Source organism: Dipteris shenzhenensis, chromosome 14, assembly GCF_047967505.1.
Source record: "Dipteris shenzhenensis isolate YYH24624 ecotype China chromosome 14, Dip_SZ_1.0, whole genome shotgun sequence".
Lineage (NCBI taxonomy): Eukaryota > Viridiplantae > Streptophyta > Polypodiopsida > Gleicheniales > Dipteridaceae > Dipteris > Dipteris shenzhenensis.
Window position 1 is genome coordinate 1,455,521 of NC_141609.1, and position 21,924 is coordinate 1,477,444.

At 41.0% G+C, this 21,924-nt stretch overlaps 1 protein-coding gene across 2 annotated transcripts; it reads left to right on the forward strand.

The window, feature by feature from the left end:
- Positions 1-492: 492 nt before the first annotated feature.
- LOC147894048 (uncharacterized) lies at positions 493-2,059 on the forward strand. 2 transcript variants are annotated; one of them, XM_087384951.1, is made up of 3 exons: positions 516-651; positions 841-1,261; positions 1,349-2,059. In XM_087384951.1, exons 2-3 carry the CDS (start codon positions 1,231-1,233, stop codon positions 1,738-1,740), a joined length of 423 nt encoding a protein of 140 aa, XP_087241077.1. In that variant the 5' UTR covers positions 516-651; positions 841-1,230; the 3' UTR covers positions 1,741-2,059. The 2 variants fall into 2 exon arrangements, with proteins under 2 accessions (XP_087241078.1, XP_087241077.1); XM_087384952.1 differs by lacking the exon at positions 841-1,261 and having other exon boundaries at positions 493-651; positions 1,349-2,032.
- Positions 2,060-21,924: the final 19,865 nt, after the last annotated feature.

Genomic DNA, 21,924 nt, shown 5'->3' on the forward strand with positions numbered 1-21,924 from the left:
CCTCTGGGCCCTCTTGCAGTGCTCCACTTTACACTTAAAAAAATAACTGTTTAGTATTTTTTTCCTTGGCCCACCCCCCACATTGAGGTTTTCTCCATCGTGTGTGTCTATGTGCTAGTGTGATGTGTTTAGGATCCATGTGTGTGTGCCTGCATGGAGCATCCACACCTACATAATTGATATCTTTTATCTTTCTCTATGTATTTTCACATATGGTTATAGTGTAGTTTGCCATTAGAACAGTTACCATCAAATGGCTCCTTGCTATTGCAGGTCGGGCGGGAGTCCTGAGGAGCAGTCACTTGTAAAGTGGAGGGGTATTTGTACCTATGGCAAGATTTTCCAGGCTTTCAGGTTGAAACCGACCACAGCGAGATCGGCTACATGAGACCAAGCGAAGGAAGATGTGTGGAAAGGGAAGGGATAAGGTGAAACCTTCTTCACACATGGGCAAAAGTGAAACAAAAAAATAAAAAAACAAGGATGGAGGGCAGTCTCTATGTCACAAGAACTCTTTCTTCTTATCATCATCATCAACACAAGAAGAAGAAAAAGAAGAAGAAGAAGAAGAAGAAGAAAAACAACATCAACAACAATGAGAGCTGTTTGCTGGCTCTGAATGTTACACACCTGCCATCTGCTCTCTCTCTCGTAAGCATTCCATCCTCTAGCAAAATCTTCCTGTCCGCTTTTGATCCTGTTAGACTTGCAATCTCTCTGTTTTTTGCTATTTGGTCTTTCCATCGAACTTTGCTGCCTCTTTGTTTGGATTCTTCGTCTTGAATCCGCTTCTATATTGCCCCTTTCCTCCTCTTCTTCGCCTCCCATTCATTGGCTCAGGCTTAGTCCCTGTTCGACCAAGTTGCGATGATCCATCCTTGGCGGCTACCTTTTTGGAGGTTTGTACCACGTTTGCAGTATATGAGAAGTGTAGATGCCGGAGAATCCTGATCATATGCAAAGAATTTTTAGTTTGCATGATGATGAGATTTTCTTGTGCCCTTTTCTTGGACGCACGATTGTGGAAGCTTTCTGCCCGCAAACAGGGGCTCCAAGCGATTGGATTGAGGGATCCGACTGGGTATCCCGTTGGAAAAGAAGTTTTGGATTGATTCAGAAAATCTTGGAATGAGTCTGTTGTTCCGTACCAAAGAAAATCAGGCAGTGGATTGAATAAATCGATCCATTGCAGATGAGTTGCCAACGGGATCAAGTCGCTCTTCCTAGGAAATGGCTTTGGACAGCCAGCTGCATCATTTCCGTACGTGCTATTTCATTTTCATAGACCAAGCTGTGTTTTTGAGAACGATTCCCCTCTTTCTGAAATTGTCGACTCTTACCTTGACAGAAGTTAAGAAACGGAGTGGATATAGTTGGATCTGCTCGCAGATGGCACGTCCTAAAGGGAAGGACAAGAAATCACCTTTGGCTTCGTCTAAGGAGGAGGCACGGAGCGGAGATGAGGATTCGGTTCCGTCACGGAGAAAGAGAGGAAGACCTCGCAAGATTGTGAAAGACGAAACCGAGGAAGAAGAGGTGAGCGAGAAAACGCAGAAGGAAGTGACAAAGGAGAGGAAGAGGCAGAAGAAGCTGCTGGATGCCAACGAGAGCAAGGGAGCAGAGAAAAAAACAGAGAACGGGGAGGAGGCAACAACGGCTGCAGCAGCAAAGCCAAATGGAAACAGGAGGAAAGGGAAACCAAGGCGAGCTGCGGGGGCATCATACAACGATGGCAAGTGAAGTCCAATGGAGTTCCGATTGGAATGAGGATTCCTGTGTAGGTGATGTTGCAACGAAGAAGACGACGACGACGACGACGACTCTGTGGAGGTACTGTACTTACTTAGATAAATCAATTTTCAGCTCTTCTTCCGATTCTGTTAAGGATCTCGGCGTATATCAAATTTTCCATGGTCTGATGGCAAATGCTTCGTGCTGGAAGCTGCCTTATGAATGGATGTAATGACTGCAGAAAGGATCGATTGTCTATTTTGCTCTAAAATTGGAGAAATTTTGCAATCTCTTAAAGCAGAGCTCATGAAATGCAGATTCTTACAATTGTTGATCTGTCTGTCTGTCTGTTGTCTCTCTCTCTCTCTCTCACACACACACACACACTCATACTATGCATCATTTTTTCACTACAATATCTCACAGCACCACACACGTTTTCTTCTGGCTTCTTTTCGTCAACTCTTTTCCACACTATGGGTTCTCCCTGGTGCTTTTCAGTGAGCAATTTATGCAGATGCTCCCTCTCATCTTGCTTCACTGTTTGCATCTCTCTCCCTCTGAAAATCTGTTTGTTTGAAGGATTTTAATATTGCCCTCCTAACTTCAGCTGGCTCGTCTCGTGGGTTTATCGCCCACAATCAAAGGTTACAGGGTACCTATGAACAAACAAGATCATTCAATTTAAGCCTTTAAAAGGCCTCTTGGACAGCAACCAATCCTTGCCCTACTCGACTCCATCCTCCATTTATTACAAAAATCAATGAAATATTGAGGGGTTGCCATTGTAACAATCACAATCACAATCACAATCACCCTTTGGGTCTCAACACTACTTAGATTGTTAATACTTTGGTTTTAGATTTGTGACTATCCGTATGAAGGTAAAGTTTTGAGCAAAATCAATGCTACTCTTGTTAATTTGTCTTAGCATATTATTTGGATGTTTCTAGAGATGTGATTAACTATGATCTTGGTGCCTCAACAGTCCTCTAATGGGATATTATGATATCTTGTATTTGCCTCTATCGGGTTGTCTCTCGTTGTCGGGGTCATGGCCTTTGTGATCTTTGTATTTGGTGGGCCATCTCAAGAGTGATACCTTGACTTAGCACTTGTCCTTCCTCCTTCGTTAATGCCGGCTTGCTTTCGTTCTCATTCTTGACATTTACTAAATTGACAACTCTTTGTATTAAAGGCTTCAAGCTAAGCTTCTTTGCGATCCCTTGAGCTTTTCACACTATTCCATAATCTTTGCCTTTCCTAAACTTTTGAAAGTAAGTTGCAACATCTTTTTAGTGCATAGGATGCTATCAATGCTACAATCAATGTTTATTTTTTATCACTTTCTTAATGTTATCCAACGTATTCCACTATATACCCATTGTACTTAAGAAATTCTCTATATTTGATCTTCCTTTCATTCCCATGCTTAGCTAAAGTACCGTATGCCTTTAGATGTCTACTTCGCTTCTCTACCTTCTTTGTGATCTTTTGCCTCAGCTTTCGCATCACTTATAGATATCAGCTATCATGAAGGCTATATGCTTCATTTCATTTCTCTTTTGTATTGTCTCATCCTTCCATGTGCCTTCATTGGGAGGTTCCATTAAAAGGGGGTTCAATTCCCCATGTTTGAAACATAGGACTTGATGTCCTTTGTTCGTATTGATTGTACAAGAATTTGCTTTTGACCTTTTTTTGTGTTTCAGAATTAGCTTTCCATGCTAGAGAGAGAGAGAGAGATGATATGATTGTACTAGAGTCCTGTTGGATTTATCACATGAAGAGCAAGTTTTCCATAAGGTAAGCATATAAAGTGGACTAATAAATTCTAGGCTAGGGCTCTATGAAATTCAAAAAGAAAATAAGGTGCATGGAAGCAAAGTCTTAGACAAACAAAAGGGATGGTAGGCAAGTAAGATATCCTCTTGAGCTAGAGACAATCCCAAAAAACTTTCCTATAGATTGTTTTAAAGACACTTTAAGTAAGGCATGCTTTAATGGAACTCGTGTGACTCGCAATAAGGAGGAGGAGATACCATTGGGATGTGATTGGCATGTAAGTAAAATTGTTTCTTTATGCATCTTTCTACTTATGTTACATCTTATAGCTTGCATGTATAAGGATTTGAATGCATCGTTCTAATATTACAAGCATATGTCTATGTTAGTATTATGTGGGGTTATGATCATCACTTTCCCATGAGAGAATTGATCAACAAGCGACCATGGTGTTAACCCTGTGGGCAATAAGGACCAAACCATAGGTGAGAGCATCCACTATGTGTGTGTGGAGTAGCGGAAAAGTTTCACTTCTAATATCTTGAGATTCAAAGGAGGTTTGATGGATCCAATAGGGTAAGGATAGCCAAAATGCTCGCTAGAAAATATTTGATCATACCTACAAACTCATGATCTAGAGAGAGAAATACTACTAACTAGAATCTGCACTTTTGTGTACGAGAGAAAATTTCTTACAAGAGAGAGATATCCTTACAAAGAGAGAGAAGTTCTTGCAAGAGAGAGAAATTCTTACAAGAGAGAGAAGACCTTAGAGAGAGAGAGAAAGTACTTATAGGATGGAAACTTAGGAACTTGTATAAATATCCTTTACTATGAAGAAGCTTGCACTCTTTGGGGCACAATGTTTAGTTCACTTTTGCATTCATGTACTTGATCTCTTGACATCTATGCTCCCTACACTATCAATGTGTTCTAGCATGTTCTTATTCTTGCAACACAAACTACTCCCTCCTCCTCCTCCCTCTTCTCCCTCCTCTTTTCCCCCCTCTTCCTCCCTTCCTCCTCCCCCTTGTTCAATCCTTCTCAACCCTTAACTCTATGAACTCGTGAAGGAGACTAGCTCTCTACTCCCCAACAACTCTCTCTCAACCTTGAACCCATAGTTATCTTCTCAACCCTATCCTCCTCCTAAGCCCTACAAACCTTTCCTAAACCCTTGAATACCAATGGAGATGAGAAGCTCGATCAAACTTTGTGATCAACACCTCTTTTTCACCTAAGAATAACCCAAAAACACTTTCCATGCTCTAGCCTACACCTCTCATGAATACGACCGGAGGACCTAAGCTACATTTGTGAACACCTATGCTACAATGAGCAACGACATAATAGTGGGTGACCAACACCCTCGGAATTGGAAATGATAGAAAAAGTGACAACATTTTGGCATCACTATCATGGAGATTAGTGCATAAAGCGGAAGTGAATCACATGTTTGCTCGCATTAGAAAGAACACCCTATGACAACCATCAATGATACATCTCTAAGGCAAAGGAGTTCGGAAATGCATCCAATTTTTGCTAAATTATGAAAATTTCATCTCACCAAGTCATTTAAGGTCCTTCCAACTAGAGGGGGACATTGAATCTAGAGACTGAGATGATTTCAACAACAAATGAGGTTACCAACAAAGTACTCCAAAGAGAGTAGTAAGAAGTTGCCATTGCTATGGAATCCCATATCATTAGGAACCTAAATCCAAAAGGCACAATAATATATTGCAAATGGTTAGTACAATAGATTTGGTAATGGACAACAAAATATTGCTAGTGATGAGTATGATAAAGTTGATAATCAGCACCATGCTGACACTTGGTTCTACTCTTAGGGTGCCTATTGTTTAGTTCGTGCACAATGCTTTGGTGGAAGATGCCCTCTCTTGCACTCCTTGGTGGCTTGGCTCATGTTCCTTCTGGTGCTTGGTTGCAAAACTGCAGCGTGCACTAACTGGGTCTGTGTTGTGTGGAAGAAAATTATATGAAAATGGGTGGAAGAGAAACAATGCAAGAACACAAATATATTGGCCAACATGGTAATGGGATGCAATACTTGTGTTATCAAAGACACTCGGCTAACACAAACAGATAGGAGCTACACATAATCATGCCTCTACTCAAGGCAAACTACTCACCCTTGCAACAGGACTCTAGACTCACTTGGATTTTCCTCTCATACAACAGAGCCCATTTTCCCTATTACAATCAAAAACTTATCGATTCCATCTACCAAGCAGTTCTAGAAACCAACCTACTAATTACTAACTGGGAACCTTACTCAACTGGTAACTACTAGTGGACCGCTTCGGTGTCAATGCACTACTTGTCCTTACTGCTTAGAACTCCACCACTTAGCGCTTGGCTACCTGCTTAGCCAACCAACGTGTCTAGTTATCCATGTCCTACAAGTTCTTGTGTCAATGAGGACTCAACACTTCACCTTGATTTATCTTCATCTATGTCTCAGCGGATGACAAGGTCTTCATGAGGAAACATATTGAAGTCAATCTTCAAAATTGGATGAACTATAAGACTTGGAGTGCCTTCGAAGCTGAGAGATGGAAGAGGATGAGAGAGAGAGAGAGAGAGAGAGAGAGAGAGCCACACAAGTTTTGGTGGGTGAGGAACACCCTAATCTTCCATGTCATCCATATATATATGTGTTTGAGTATTGTACATAACCCAGGTTAAGACATAGTGGCCTTTAACCCCCACAAACTCCCACTTAAATGCCCATGTGCCTTTAAGGAAGAACAACCAGTGAGCATATCCTAACCAATGCCCATCAATACACGACAATACTCAAACTGCTGACTAGGTACACTCTTCGTCAGCATATTTGCAGGGTTATCGTCTGTATGTACCTTGACAAGCTCTATGTGCTTGTCCTAAAGTACCTTCTTGATAAAATAGTATATGACCTCAGTGTGTTGAATCTTTGCATGAAAGACTAGATTCCTTGCTAGCTAAATATCACTCATGGAATAACTATGCAATGTTGGTACACCTGTATGAATCCCCAAATCTCCCACTAGCCTATCAAGCCATATAACCTCCTTGCAACCCTCTGTGGCTACAACATACTCGGCCTCTGTGGTAGACAACGCAACACACTTCTGTGCATGAGACAACCACAACACTGCACCACCTACAAAGGTGAACACATAACTAGAAGTGGATCTCGTACAATCCACATGCCCTGCATAGTCTGAGTTTGTGTATCCAAGTACACGCATCTCTCCTCTGCCAATCATCTCCTTGGTACCCTTCATGTACCTGATGATGTACTTAACTGCCTCCCAATGCCTCTTTTCTAGATTACTAACAGCTCCCATTGCAAATACAATATCCGGTCTAGTAGCTATCATAGCATACATAAGACTCCCAACCCCGCTGATGCATAAGGAACCTTGGCCATCATGGCCCTCTCCTCATCTGATTTGGGACTATCTGTTTCACATATGGAGGGAATGGAGTACTTACTGCCTTTCCCCCCTCCATATTGAAACGTTGTAATACTTTTGTAACATACTCCTTTTGTGAAAGCCAAAGGAGTTTGCTACTTCGGTCATGCATGATGCGCATACCAAGAATATGACTTGCAGATCCCAAATCCTTCTCATGTCAAAGGCCTCGTGCAACTTGGCCTTTAATGCATCCACCAGCTCATAAGTGTTCTTGCTAGCCAATATCATATCATCCACATAAAGTGCTAGGAGTATCAGGCTATTATCCTTAGCCCTTTCAATGTAGAGGCAGTGATCAATCTCTCTTCTTCTGAAACCCTAGGATCGAATGAAAGCATCAAACTTTTGATACCATTCTCTAGGCGCTTGCTTAAGGCCATAGAGACTCTTTTTCAGCTTGCAAACCAAATGCTCTTTGCCCTTTTCTTCAAAGCCTTCCGGCTGTACCATGTACATTTTCTCATGCAGATCTCCATGTAAGAAAGCTGTTTTGACATCCATCCACATAAGCTCCATATCCTCTGTTGCCCATAAGTCCAAGTATGCATCTAAGTGGCGTCATCTTCACCCAACCAGAGAGAAGATCTCATCAAAGTCCACACCCTTCTCTAGCTTGAACCCTTTAGCAACCAAACGGGGCTTATACTTAGGCACATCATCACCTGTGACCTTCATCTTGTAGACCCATTTACATGGCAATGCTTTCTTTCCATGTCGCAAAGAAACCAAGTCCCAAGCCCGAGTCTTATTTTCCATGTGGCAAAGAAACCAAGTCCCAAGTCTTATTTTTCATGAGTCAACTCATCTCCAATTGCATACATACTCCCACTTGCACTGATCTTCACACTCTCTGAAGCAAGAAGGCTCCCCCCGCAATCAGTTAGCATAACTTAGTCTGCCCCTAGAACAAATCTCTCAAGCAGTCTAGATACTCTAACTGATCTTCTCAAGGTCATTTCAACTTGTTGTCTCGCCTTCATATCAGCCACAATTAGCTCATCATTTCCACCAATAGATGATCCATCATCTACTCTTCATTGTGTACCTCTGGGAGTACCTGGTGGCACCATTTCCTGCACATTCGATGCATGGACAGCTTGCTATCTATCAATAGATGCGGGTGGACTCACATCTTGGAAAGTAATTTTCATCATTTCCACATCCCTCATGGGTGTCTTATGCATCTTCTTCTTGTTGAAGACCACATCATGGCTTCGTATGATCTTCTTTGCATTTAGATCCCAGAGATGATAGTCCATCTCCACTTTCACCATAACCCAAAAAGATGCATTTCCTAGACTTAGGATCTAGCTTCTTCCAAAGCTTTTTTGTGGCACAAGTGCATATGCCTCACACCCAAACATACACAAATGAGAGTAAGAGGGCTTCTTGCTACTCCATGCCTCTTCAGGAATACTGCCATCCAAACTCTTACTAGATGATCTATTTGATCACATGCACTGCAGTCTTCATTGCCTCATCCCAAAAACCACCAAAAAGACTTGCATTGGAAAGCATACATTGCAACCTTTCCTAAATAGTGCGGTTCAATTTTTCTACAACTAGGTTTTACTCTAGAGTACGAGGGGACGTGATCTCCCTCTTGATCCCACGTGTATCACAAAAATGTTGAAAGTCATGAGAGAGATACTCTCCAGTATTGTCAGTCTGTAGGCATGTAAGCATTCTACCTTACTAATTTTCAACCAAAGCCAGCCATTTCTGAAATACTTGGAACACATCACTCTTTCGAGCTATAGCATAAGCCCACACTTTCCTAGTTGCATCATCAATGAATGTCACATAGTATTCGGCCCAGCCTAATGACCGTGTAGGCATCGGACCGCATACTTTTGTATGCACCAAGTCAAGATTTTCAAGCTCTTTCTTTCCCCTTCTTTTATGGGCTGATTTAGTCTGCTTCTCATAGAGACAATGCTCACAAAAACTCAAATGCGGTACATAATCCAAACAGCATAAGAGTTTCATTCCATTTTGGCTCATATGGCCCAACCAGCAATGCCACAAAGAAGTACTTGGTTGCTCAATTATTGCAACAACGTAATCCGACACCCCAGGTGCATGTAAGGGATATAGAGTCCCACACTTAGCACCCCTTGCCAAAAACATAAAGCCCTTTTGAATTTTCGAACTCCCAAAACCAAAGATGGTTTGAAAACCAGCATCATCTAGCTGACCCGCTGAAATGAGACTCTTAGTCAACTTAGGCACATGTCTCACATTTTTTGAAACAAAAGCAGACCCATTTGCAAAAGAAAACTTTATGTCACCTGCTCCTACTATGTCACATGCATAGTTATTTCCAAGATGCACACAACCTGTCTTTCCATTGTTATAAGTGGAGAACCATTTCCTATGGAGAGTAGCATGGAATGAAGCACCAAAATCCAAAATCCAATCCTGGGAATATGCATCATCGAAAGTGGTAAGCAATTGTTCAAGTAGATTAGACATGAAGAGAATTTCATTGTCACTATCATCACCGACTGCATTGATCTCCTTGATCTTCACTTTCCCTTTGTCCACCCTTTGACTCTCTTCCTTCTTATTTGCACCATAATTTGCATTATTTTTCTTATCCTTCTACTCTCTTTTCAGCTTGTAGTAATCCATTTTCATGTGGCCCTTCTTGCCACAATAGTAACACTCAATGTTATGTGCCCTGAATTTGCTATGAGACTTCCCTCTTTCTTGGGACTTCCCCCCATGAACTGTGATCTACCCCTTTGCACATTTAAGACTGCATCCAGCTTGTTGCCACCCATAGACTTTAGTCTAATCTCCTCGGCCAACAAGCTACCCATAACATCATCAAACTTTAGTACTCCACTAGGTGCAAAGTTACGATGGCTATACAGAAGGTATCCCATGATGATGGCAATGAACACAAGAGGAATATTGCCTTAGTCTATGCATCAAAATTCAGCTTCTGAGCTTGAAGTTGGCTGAAAATAATATTGAACTCATTCAAGTGAGGAGCAATGGAAACCCCTTCATCTACAACTCAAACAACATCTTCATAAGATAAACTTTATTAGAGGTAGTTTCCTTCTCATAAGTGGCACATAATTTCTTCCACAAATCTTTTGTAGTCTGTTCATTTACTACTAGTTGCAGGCTTAGCTGCAATCCCTTCCAAGGGTTTAATTTGCTTCTTTTGGGTAAGCACATCCCTTATCTATTTTTTCCACAGAGAAAAGTTTGTCCCATCAAACTTTTTAATGTTGAAAAACTCCTTTTTAGACACGAAAGAGGATGCCATGATGCAAATAAAGCAACATCCCAAATGCCAGTGCCTGCAAGAGAGAACTCACACCAAATACCAGGTGCACCAAATATGTATGCCACAACGGAAGGTAATATCACCAAATCTTAAAGGATCAAAGCATTAAAAAATGGAACTGACTCATGTGCATATACTATGCATCCATATGAGCAAATCTACTCCAAAAGAAAATGTCAACCTATAATGACAAAACAATGGCAAACCCAATGCTAATAAGAACCAAATGCCTCAAGCATAAACATTGTCTATGGGCATAAGCATCAATAATGTCTCATCCAAGAGAGCACAACACTATTAGTGCATTAACTGCAACGTTTCACAGCTATCCCTCAACAAAAAAATAGCATCTGTGTGCTAGACGTCCATCAATAAAGCATCCCACAGGGCAATCTGGGCCTATGGCAATGCATCCAAATGGTCTATAAAGCATTCACTGCAACCCAATACAAACCACAAATGAGTGCACATGGCTCAAACTGCAACTAGAGTAATCTGCATAAGGTATGTCCCAAAAGTCACGGCCCCACAGCAATGATCAAAACATGGGCATCACTGCATAATGGGACTCAGCAAGACAATCTCCAAATATCTCTCTACTGCTAGAGTTGTGAAATCCCAACTGATGGATGCAAACCGGGGAGTCAACCCTTACAATTGACTAGTACATAAAATCTTAGGAAAGAAACCTTAGCAAATAAAGCCACGTGGCAACTGTGTGGATTTGGGAGGAAATCTCAAACAAAGACGAGGAAATTGACTCAGAATTTTGCTCAAAAAACCACCAACAACTTGGAAAATGACTCCAGAGGTTTACTAAGACCACACAGAGACTTCTAGAAACCACTTGTAGGCTTCTACAAGGTTCTAATACCACTTGGGCAGCTCACACAAGCACCCACAAGCTTGCTTCCAGAGCTGCACAGTAGCAGCAGACTCCAGGATCCAGGCACACACACAGGCTCATCAGCTAGACCACCCACAAGCATCAAATAGACCACCCGGGCTTTGATACTAGTTGAGAGTGCTCTCATCAGAAGCGGAATGGAAGAGGGAGAGAGAGAGAGAGAGAGAGAGAGAGAGAGAGAGAGAGAGAGTTAGAAGAGAGCCACGCAAGTTTTGGTGGGTGTGGAGCACCCTAATCTTTTATGTCATCCATATATATATGTGTTTGAGTATTGTACATAACTGGGGTTAAGGCACAATGACCTTTAACACCCATAGAAGTCACCTTCTCAGCTTTAGGGATGCTAGATTGGGCACAATCTATTAGAAAATGAAATCCCACCAGAGGGTATCCTTCAGTGGAAGACTTCAGTGGAAGACTGATAGATGGACCTCGAAATTGTTTCACTATGGAATCAAACTTCATCATGTGTGTGTATTCACAACCATTCATGTGTGTGCAGACTAGCAAATAGACTGTGCTCAAAGACAATATAGAAGAAATATATATTTCTCTCAGTGCATAAATTGGACAAGATATAATACCAAAAGGTTCTCCTACTATATGCCTAGCACCTGAGCCTGCGTGCTCCATTGAGCTTATGTAGACTCTCCATCGAAAGGATCTCTTCCATGCTGCTATTTGAAAACTCAGCCTAGGTGAGTAGCTTCTTAAGCTAAGTCTGCAGCCCTCTTTAGGTCACCTTCACCTCTTATGTATAGGCCCAAGGCTCATCCTCCTTCTTGCTCTTGGATTGCTGCTCCAAGTGATGAGTAAATGGGGATAAATGACCCTCCTTTTATAGGGCTCTAGGCCCTCCAAAAATACTGGCTAGTAGGCGACTTTAGTAACACTAGCCAAGAACCCAAATGACTCCAGGCACTTGTAGTACACTGTCCATCACCTTCACAAAGGGTCCTAACTCCTCTTTTGACCAATCCTCAATATCTGACATTCTGACAATCACACTAGGATCCACATATCTAACCTCAATAGCACACAAAGTGGCCACCAAGAAAAGTTTTCCTATCGCCACTTGAGCTGATTCCTTTAAAAAAATGTCCTGGCTCATTGCAGTAGAAGCACTTCCTCTCTTTCTTTCTCTTCTTCTTGTTGTCTTCATCTAAAGAATCCACTCTGTTGTCAGATTTGGGCTTGCCTTTACCCTTGCCCTTGCCTTTGCTCTTGTCTTGAACTATCAGGGCTTTGTCATCCTTATCTGTACCATTGTATTTCTTTCCCCGAGCTTCTTGCTGCAAGTGTAATGGAACCAGCTCCTCAAATGTCACCGGTGCTGCCCTATGCCCTACAGTCATCATAGTCACAAAACTACTATAGCTCCAGAGGAGAGAAACATCCTTTCCATCGGTTGTGCTCATCCTTTGACCAATTGCCACACCACCTTCATCTTGGTGATGTGTTCTTGTAGCAATTCCACTGAATCCATCCTCATGCCGTATAGATCTGCCTCAAGGTATAAGATTCTCGCCTCATACATATCCCTCAATGTCATCCATGCCTTGAAAGAAGTGCTCCATCTGCATATGCGACAACACTATATTAATCGTCATTTCCACAATGATAGCCAAGGCTTCCTCATCTCAGATCTACCATGCTCTTTCACTAATGTAGTGTCTGTTGGTGTTATTACTGCCATCAAGAATGATGTGGCTAGAGTAGTTACGGGGGCTTGAGGTATCAACCCCATTTCTGTCACAATCATGCACGACTCCCTCAACACTAAGTGGCTTTAAACCTTCATTTTCCACAATGGGTAGTTGTTCCTGTCGAGCTCGACTATTTCACTAACATTTGGGATCTGGTATCTATTGGCCATGATGATGAAATAAAATAGGTAAAGAGTTTAGAGTGTCATACACCTATTTGAACCTCAACCTCCCACATGGGTATAATCCTTTAGACACCTACCTGAATCTGAGCCTCCCTCCTGGGTACAATCCTTCAGACAATGAGCAACGAATCAAGATCATCCTTCAACAAGGTCCTTGCCTTAAAGATCCACTTCCCGAGAACTTCTGTTAGGGCTCTGATACCATGTTAGAAAATGAAATTCCATCAGAGGGTATCCCAGAGTGGAAGACTAATAGATGGGCCCAATAATTACACTAGAATGATAGATGGGCCAAGGAATAAACCCGTTAGTGTTTCACTATGGAGTCAAGCTTCATCGATTGTGTGTACTTTACAACCATTCATGTATGGGCAAACTAGCAAATAGAATGTGCTCAAAGACAATATAGAAGCAAATCTTATATATTTCCATCCATCTACAAACTCGATAAGATACAATACCAAAAGATTCTCCTACTTCTACATCTCTTAGCATGCGTACTCCATTGAGCTTATGTAGACTCTCCGTCCAAAAGATCTCTTCCACTTTACTGCCCAAAAACTCAGCCTAGGTGGGCAACTTCTTGAGCTAAGTCTATAGCCATCTATAGGTCACCTTCACCTCCTATGTATGGCCCAAGGATGGTCCTCTTGTTGCTCCTTCCTGCTCTTGGATTGCTACTCCAAGTGATGAGTAAATGGGGCCAAATGCCCCTCCTTTTATAGGGCTCTAGGGCCTCCAAAAATACCAACTAGCAGGGTGATATGTACCAACCCCCCCTTGCCGACTCTTTTACAAGATGCCAGTCGACTTAGCAGCCCTAACCAACCAACCTGGTTGGCTTCCTCTCCTATCCTATATAAGGGCCCTTTGTTGGCCCTCTTGAGCTGTTACCAGATCCCAAGGACGGCCCATCTTAGGCCCCACCCTTGGGTAGTTATTTGACCAAGTGGGTGGCCATCCAAGGCCACCATCCTTGCCTGTCTTGCAACCTCTTCCAAGCCCCAGCTTATGTCACCACCATTACGCAACCACTCTTATGTGTATATGCTACCCACATGGTAGTCTAGATCCTGCCCATATGGTAGTCTTGTCACCCTATGGTTCAGCCCCCCTTTGCTCTCCCTCATTTGGGGGCTCACACATGGGGAGGTGATCGACCATATTTCAACATAGTCACTGGGGCGAATGGTTGAAGTGAAGGAGAATCCAATGCATCCTAATCAAAGAGATAGGCATGAAGTGGATCAAGACATCCTAGTGCTGGGGCTAGCGGCCACGAATGCAAGGCATTAATACTGACATGTACTTCGTCAGGGTGGATCCGCCATTCCTCCTTCCTTTGCTACACTACGTGGACCACATCCACATCCATTATGCCAAGGTGCACGAACTTATATTTATATTGCTTTTGCTGCACTTGTGGCTTTGTGAACTTGGCGATGCTTTGTAAACTTGGGAAAAATGTTGCCATAGATTGATGTTTTTTATCACGGCACTTGCAATAGTAACTTCTGGATCAATCATAGTAGCGCCTTGAAATACTCAAGTAGAGTAGAAGCTATAGGGCAAGGTAGCTCCTACATGCTATGCAAAATTGCCTAGTGCTCAATCTTGTAATTAGCATGTTGAGTAACTACCTTAGCTTTTATTTGTTGATCAAACTCATGCACAGCCTGATCCTAAAAATACTCCAAAGGACTAACTCAGACTAAAAATCCTAAAAATATATTTCTACTAGTAAATACTCCAAAGGAATAACTCAGACTGGCACAATTGATACAAAACTTGGGTCTAGGAAAGGATGCTAGTAGCTACCTCCATTGTCCGATAAGTGACCCAAATTTCTTCCTTCCTAGGAATTGCACACAAAATATTTGTTGGCATATACGATACCGTAGATAAAAACAAGGAAGAGATAGAGACCTAGCAACATGATGAGATGGATCAAGATAGAAGCTTTCGAAGTGTGCTATGTACAATGGGCCTGGCTGGTGTCAGTTGTTGGGTACAATAGGTGCCGGTTGTCTGGACTTGAAAGTGCACACTGTCTTCCCTAGTATAGCTGCCCAAAAGGAGTTCCAAAAGCTAACCCTCCCTAGCCTACTTGATCTTCATCATCTTTGGGGTCCCTCCTCAGCTGCTCATCAAGGGGTGACTGAAACATTTTCTCAATTTGTTTGAGAGTGTGGAGGCGGTCCTCGTATTCTAGATTTTGATGCTTGAGCTACACATTCTCAGCCTCCAAGCATGCTACTTCAGTAGCTAGGTCTACGAATTCCTAAGTAGCCTCTTTGTCCCAGATGTGACCTCAATTCCTCTCTTTGAACATGTTAATCCACTACTCCGCTTTAGTGAGCAACTTCTTGTCTTCTTTCTTCTAGAGCTGCAAGGTAGTGTGCTCTGTCTTAAGCTTTTCATTGCTCTCTGTTAACACTTGTGAAACTAGACCCGCAATGCATCATAATCCATCTACAAATGAGTCAGTCTAGCCTACTATACTTGGTTGCCAATAACATACTCTCTCTGTGCAATTCAAACAAACTGTGAAGGCACCCAATAATGTGAGACCTTGTTCATGGTACATATGGCATTGGCAAACTCAATATCCATCTGTCGACGCACTCTATATACTGGTCGTCTGACGGGGAGGTGTCTTCAACAAAGAAAATTTTGTTTACTCCCTATTGCTCAAAAGAACCTGGTGGAGGAAAGGTAGCATGGGTGGCTAGGATCATTTGAGGTCGCTCCCCTAGTTGAAGAGACTGGGTAGGTGGGAACTCTAGATGCACAGTCAAGGAAACAATAGCAGGGATCAAACCAATAACAAGTGGGAGTGAAGATGTATGGGAAACCTCTGTAGTAGAAGAGATTGAATAAAAATGGCACTAGTGGCGATGTGAGTGCCATTTACTACACCAAGTGCACTTGTTTCCAAATAAATGATTGTGTCCACACTTAAGCCAGGAAAGGAAGTAAAGGATTCAGCAAGAGTGGAAGTAGGCACAGAGGTGCCAATGGTAGAGGCAAGGATGGACTTGGCAATAGAGATGGGCACGGAAGCAAGAGTAATAGTAGTAGTAGATGTTGAAATCGAGACAATAGTAGTGGACAGTCATGGATGTGGAAGAAAAAACTAAAGTTGCGGTGGAAGCCTTAGCGGTGGTGATGACTAGGACTGGTGGAAAAGCTTGGGGTACTAAGGTTCAAGCAAAAATACAAAAAGGGGGCACATGCCAGCGTACTTATCCCAAAGCCAATCGATACTAGATCATGCAGAGTGGTGGTCCCAACTTGTTGTGGGCTTGGCCCTGGGCTACTTTCTTCAGCTACTACTGCTGCTGGTCGAAGGCCTTGGTGAAGACTGTGAGCCAATCTAGAGGAAGGCTTGTATGACAGACCACAACAACAAGTTGCACAAAAGTACATGTCATATTCCCCACACTCTTTTTCAACCCAATAAACTCCAACAAGATACAGAAAGGTTCTATCTATAGATCCACAAACTTATTGATAGCATACCCCTATGACGTAGAATGCATACCTAGTATAAAATATGAATCACAGGTCGCCACATTCACAGCTGGTCTAGTAGTCAGACCAGTTGGTAGAAGGAATACTATCGCATAGAGGTCCCAGAGCAATGCAATGCCCATCAAAGAATACTGAGTTGTGGTCGATGATATACGTCCCCATAATTCCCTGGGCGACTTTGGCACTACACAGTTTCTCCCATGGTAGAGATTTAAAATGCAAGATGTAATTTTCTCGCAGCCACAAATGGAGAGGCTCCTATGTAGGATCTATTATTAGGAAAATTGTGATCAATATAACTAAATGGAGAAGAGGAAGAGGGTTACACCACCACCAATCATGGTGATGACAACAATGATGGCAGTAACAACAAATGATATATATATAAAAAAGGCAAGTAACCTCAAGAGGGATTTCACAAAATAGGGGACCCAAGCATGGAAGAGGCATGTATGTCCAAAAGTTTATTCAATATTTTTCAATTCAATCATGTCATAAATTTGATCGCTATGAAAGAGACTACATACAAACAATATGATGAAGATATTATGGGAGTAAAGAAATTATAGAGGTAGAGGACATGGAGATAATCATGGTCCTATTCAAGGCCATTATGCACATCAAGGACCATACTAGAATAATGGTTAGAAGAGGAAAATATCCACATGACCATTATGTGCATGGAATTATTTTATGAGAATAAGCACCTTCATCAAATATATTCATCATACATTCTTAAACTAGATGGAGCTATTAGGTATAAAATGCATAGATCATACTATAACAATAAAATGGATGGATCATACTATAGCAATAGTTAGAACATTAAAAATGCATACATAACCATTGCATGTATGAAATAATAATATCTAAATAAGTAGCTTCATCATATATATTCATCATACATTCTTAAAATAGATGGAATCGTCATATATAAAATGCAAGATATCACAATGAACAGCATGACCCATATGGAAGGAGATCATGAAGCATATTGTTTCAAAATGAAGCTCTTAGAGGAAAAAAAGATGTTCAATACGGAGAGAAAGAGAGAGTGAGACAAAGAGTGCACAAGGTGAGGGAAAAAAAGAAAGACCACAAGAACCAGCTAAATATACAATAACCCATTAGGAAGAAAAATAGTCTCTTATACAACCCCAAAGCGGATAAGGCTTACTTGGTGCCCATTGGCCACTTAGATTGGCATTTTGAGGGACATAGAAAGAATGTAGCTTATCTAATTTCCTCTTAAATTGCATCGGATAAGTAGAGAGTCCTTTACAAATATATGGAATTTTTGAAATGAAAATTTTGGAAATTTTGAAAAGAGAAAAATAATAATGTCGAAACAGTATTGCATGAGCACAATGACTATGCTCTTCATTCATGGCTCGTTACCATTTTGGAAATTTGACCAGTTCTCTGAATGGTCTTCAATTCCCATAATGTTTGCCATAAAAGCAAAGTCGCTTCGATATTTTGACCTTTTGGCTCCTCTTTTATGACAATATCTTATGATGTGCTATGGAACTGTAGATTCTCCATAATAAATGTAGTTCTTATAGTATCCACCGTATCTTGCACCTTTTGCTTCCCTTCGCAATTTGGGGAACGATCATTTTTTTATGTTGATTGAAAATTAACCTACTCATTAATAGCAAATTCTTTATTGTTGATAGCAAATTAACCTACTAAATTACTAAAGTAAAATAAGATATTGGCACCAAAATTGTTGTGGTCTAACCAAAATATGAAATTTTTTTTACCAATAATGATATCTCTAGAGTCAATTAGTCTTCTTTCGGCTGTGGATCATCAAGATGATGTGCCTTAGTTTCTTCAATGTATCCTATGAAAACACACTTGATAGATTTGACATTAAGTTTGTTCTCAAGGTCATTTGGAACATGAACTTAAACAAGTGATCCAAATACTCCTAAGTGATCTACTAAAGGCTAGACACCTATAAATGCTTATTCTAAAGTGATGTTCTACAAAATTGCAATTGGACTCCTATTCATCAAATAGACATTAGTATTTTCCCCCCTTATTTTTTTCATACTAATTGTAGTTGCACATGCTTCATCCTAATGTAGCTCCATACTAATTGTAGTTGCACATGCTTCATCCTCATGTAGCTCCATTCTACCCTAGAGTGTATTTGCAATTGAATTACTATGTGATGCATGATGCTGCACAAAGCTTTGAATTCATTGGATTTTTATTCTCTTCCATTACCATATCAATATATCTTGATTGACTTGTTGGTCTGATTCTCAAGAAGGGCTTTGAATTTCTCAAGTGTAAGTGCATTAATGCATCAACTTTTGCTTCAAAAAGCAAATCCAAGTCCTTTTGGAAAAATCATCGATGAAAGCGATGGCATGTAAAGCCTTATTCAAAGAGAAAGTCGAAGCATAACCCCAAAGGTTTTAGTAAATGATTAGGAGAATATCAAAATTCATAGGTCAATATTTGGGGAACTCCTATCGATGCTCTTATGTAGACAACATGATTCACAATCATCTATTTGAAAGTAGACCTATGGAAGGCCTTGAACTATTTTTTCTCTATTCAAAGAGACTAGGCTCATAAAGTTGAGCTATCCAAACCCATTGATGTGGCACAAAGGGATCAGATAAGCATATTAATTTTGATGATGAGCAACTAGTGTTTTGTAACTAAAAGAAAACTTGAATATCTAGCCAAATTTGGCACCTTTGGTAATGATGATATTGGGCTTCCTTGATGGTGCAACCATACTTATTGAAGGCAAGCTTCATAGCATTTTTTATCATCGAACCAGCCTAAAGAAGATTTTGTTTCATGGTTATAAAGATGCATCACCAAATCTTTTTACAAGAATTATATTGCTATGAAGGGGAGTGTTTCTTGATTCCCTACAATCTTATGAGGTGTGTTGTTACCCATAACCATGATTTTTGTATGGAAATAGTTAGAGGATTATCCTTTTCAAGATTCATGTGATTGCTTGCAATGGAGAAGTGAGAGATGAGAACTTTGTGTTGCATTTTTTCCTGAGAGGTTGTCAACTTCTTGATCAAACTCTGCCTCCATAAGATTTTATTATTCTTCTTCAAGATTTTCAAGTCCTTCAAAGCATCGATTGATAGTATGTCTAGGTTTCTTATAGTAGGTATACTTGGTTGTTCTACTAGCAAATTTTTTATTGGTGTTGCCCTTGCTTCCATTGTACATTGCTCCTAATTTTGGAGTGACAGGTGTGTTGTGGTGATGATCATTCTCCATCAATATAATAACCATTTCTTCATATTTCATCTCACGAGCAACTCAAAGGACAATAATATATGCATAGTTGGGATTTCCTTCGACACTATTAGTAATTTCAACCTTCTTATTGTCATCATTAAGAGGAGCTTTCAAGGCGGTAAGTTTTTGTATGAGGATACCTAAAGCATCAATACGGTCAAGGAGGAATCCTTAATGGACATATTATACGATTGTCGCTTGAGAAAAAGTTTGGAATTATTAAGATCTCGAAACATATCACTCAGATTTTTCCATATCTCTTCAATTGTACTGTCAAGATCAAGGTGATGAATATCATTGTCCACAAGACCCAAACCAAAAATGGCAAGAGCTCAATCATTTTTTTCATTCCATGCAATTACTACAATTGCATTCACATTTCCTTGAAAAAATTCCACTGCGTTAGGATGAGGCATAGTTTTTGTCTGCCAATGCATAAAGTTTGTACCAGATTTCTCGATTTCATAGCAAGACAGGGAGGTTCCATTGGTCGAGACTGATAATAAATATGTGAACTTGGAGTGTCTTGTTCAACATCTGACATGGCAACATTGGATGAGACTACACTCATAGATCAAGAATGAAGGTGGAAGTAAGCATAAATAGCACTCACACAATGGGCATGTCTCCACTGAAAGTAACATAGCAAACTGCTCAAGGGTTACCAAAAGGTCTACTCCATTTATTACTAGACCATATAAGAATTAGATGTCAACTGTGTGAGGACGTCCCCAGCCTTAGAAGAGGTAAGATCATGCTAATGGAGCCATTAATGCTCAAGAAGGCTCAGCCTAAAATAAAGCCACTAAAACAACCCCATTGAACCGAATTTGGGATCAGAATACTCTTTTATCCATGATGAGCTTAATATACAAATTGACATAATGTAGATAGTCAATTTTGAGGTTCTCTGCCGGGAGTAGTACTCCAAAAAGAATGTTATAGTTATATGTTTTGTCCTTGTAGTCTTTGTAAATCACCTCTGGTCACCATATGATGTAGGCCATGTGATATGTGTTTGCCTCCATGGTACCTCTTGCCGACATGAGAAACTAGGTCCACACAAAGGCCTAAGATTGTATATGCAAGGGAGATAACCATTTGAGGGGATCTATCCCATTTTTTAAAAATTGATCCTTGGGCACCTTTGCTAGCATGAGATCCTAGCCATAGATTTATCCTTGACCACCGTGATATGGCTTGTGAAACTATGTGCCTAGATGAATCCTTGACATAGCAAGAGGCAAAAAGGGGGGTATGTTGGGAATTATGTGATCAAGGGCTTGTCCTATGATCATGTGTGTGTGTGTGTAGCACACTAAGTGCTATGATGTGTCTAGACCATGACATAAGTGATGATGTAATGCAAAGGCCCCCACATGAGGAGGTGCCTTAGCTTTAAGAGTCCCTATGATGTAGGGAGTGATTTCCTTTGATGTAGTAGAGGTGCCTATGATCTAGGCCACCCTCTCTCCCACCTTATAAAAGAGAGGATTTCCTCTCAAACTAATGGAACAATTTTGCTCTTGGTTCCCACTCTCTCCTCCATGATGTCCATCTTTTCTTCCACTCCCCAACATTTATGTGGGGGATTGGGCAATGCATTGAGGGAGAGCCACGAGTAATTTGGTAGGCATGACGATTTTAGATCACTCCTTGATTGTACTTCACTTAGAGCAACTCAGGCTTGAACTTCCATAGAAGGGGATTCAGATGGAGGTTCAGTATGTAGTGTGTGGGATTTGGTAGCAGAGCTAGAGAGCCCCCCAAGGGGAAGATAGGCTCCCTAGGTGGTAGATGATATTCAATGGAGCAATGAGGAGCTCCACTTGCAAGCTCTTTGAAGGCAACACTTCTTGTTGCGATAGGACCTAGCCTCCATAGAGTGACTCAAAGAGCAAGATCTAGCCTCAAAGCATCTAGCAAACCACTATGAGAGTGGGAGGTTGGATCTTCAAGCTATGGAGATCCATTGAGTTTAGTTTCCTTATCACTC

Coding starts and splice junctions, on each gene's coding strand:
- LOC147894048 (XM_087384951.1), top strand. CDS start 1,231: ATGGCTTTGGACAGCCAGCTGCATCATTTCC. Junction 1,262..1,348: donor CAGCCAGCTGCATCATTTCC/GTACGTGCTATT, acceptor TTACCTTGACAG/AAGTTAAGAAACGGAGTGGA.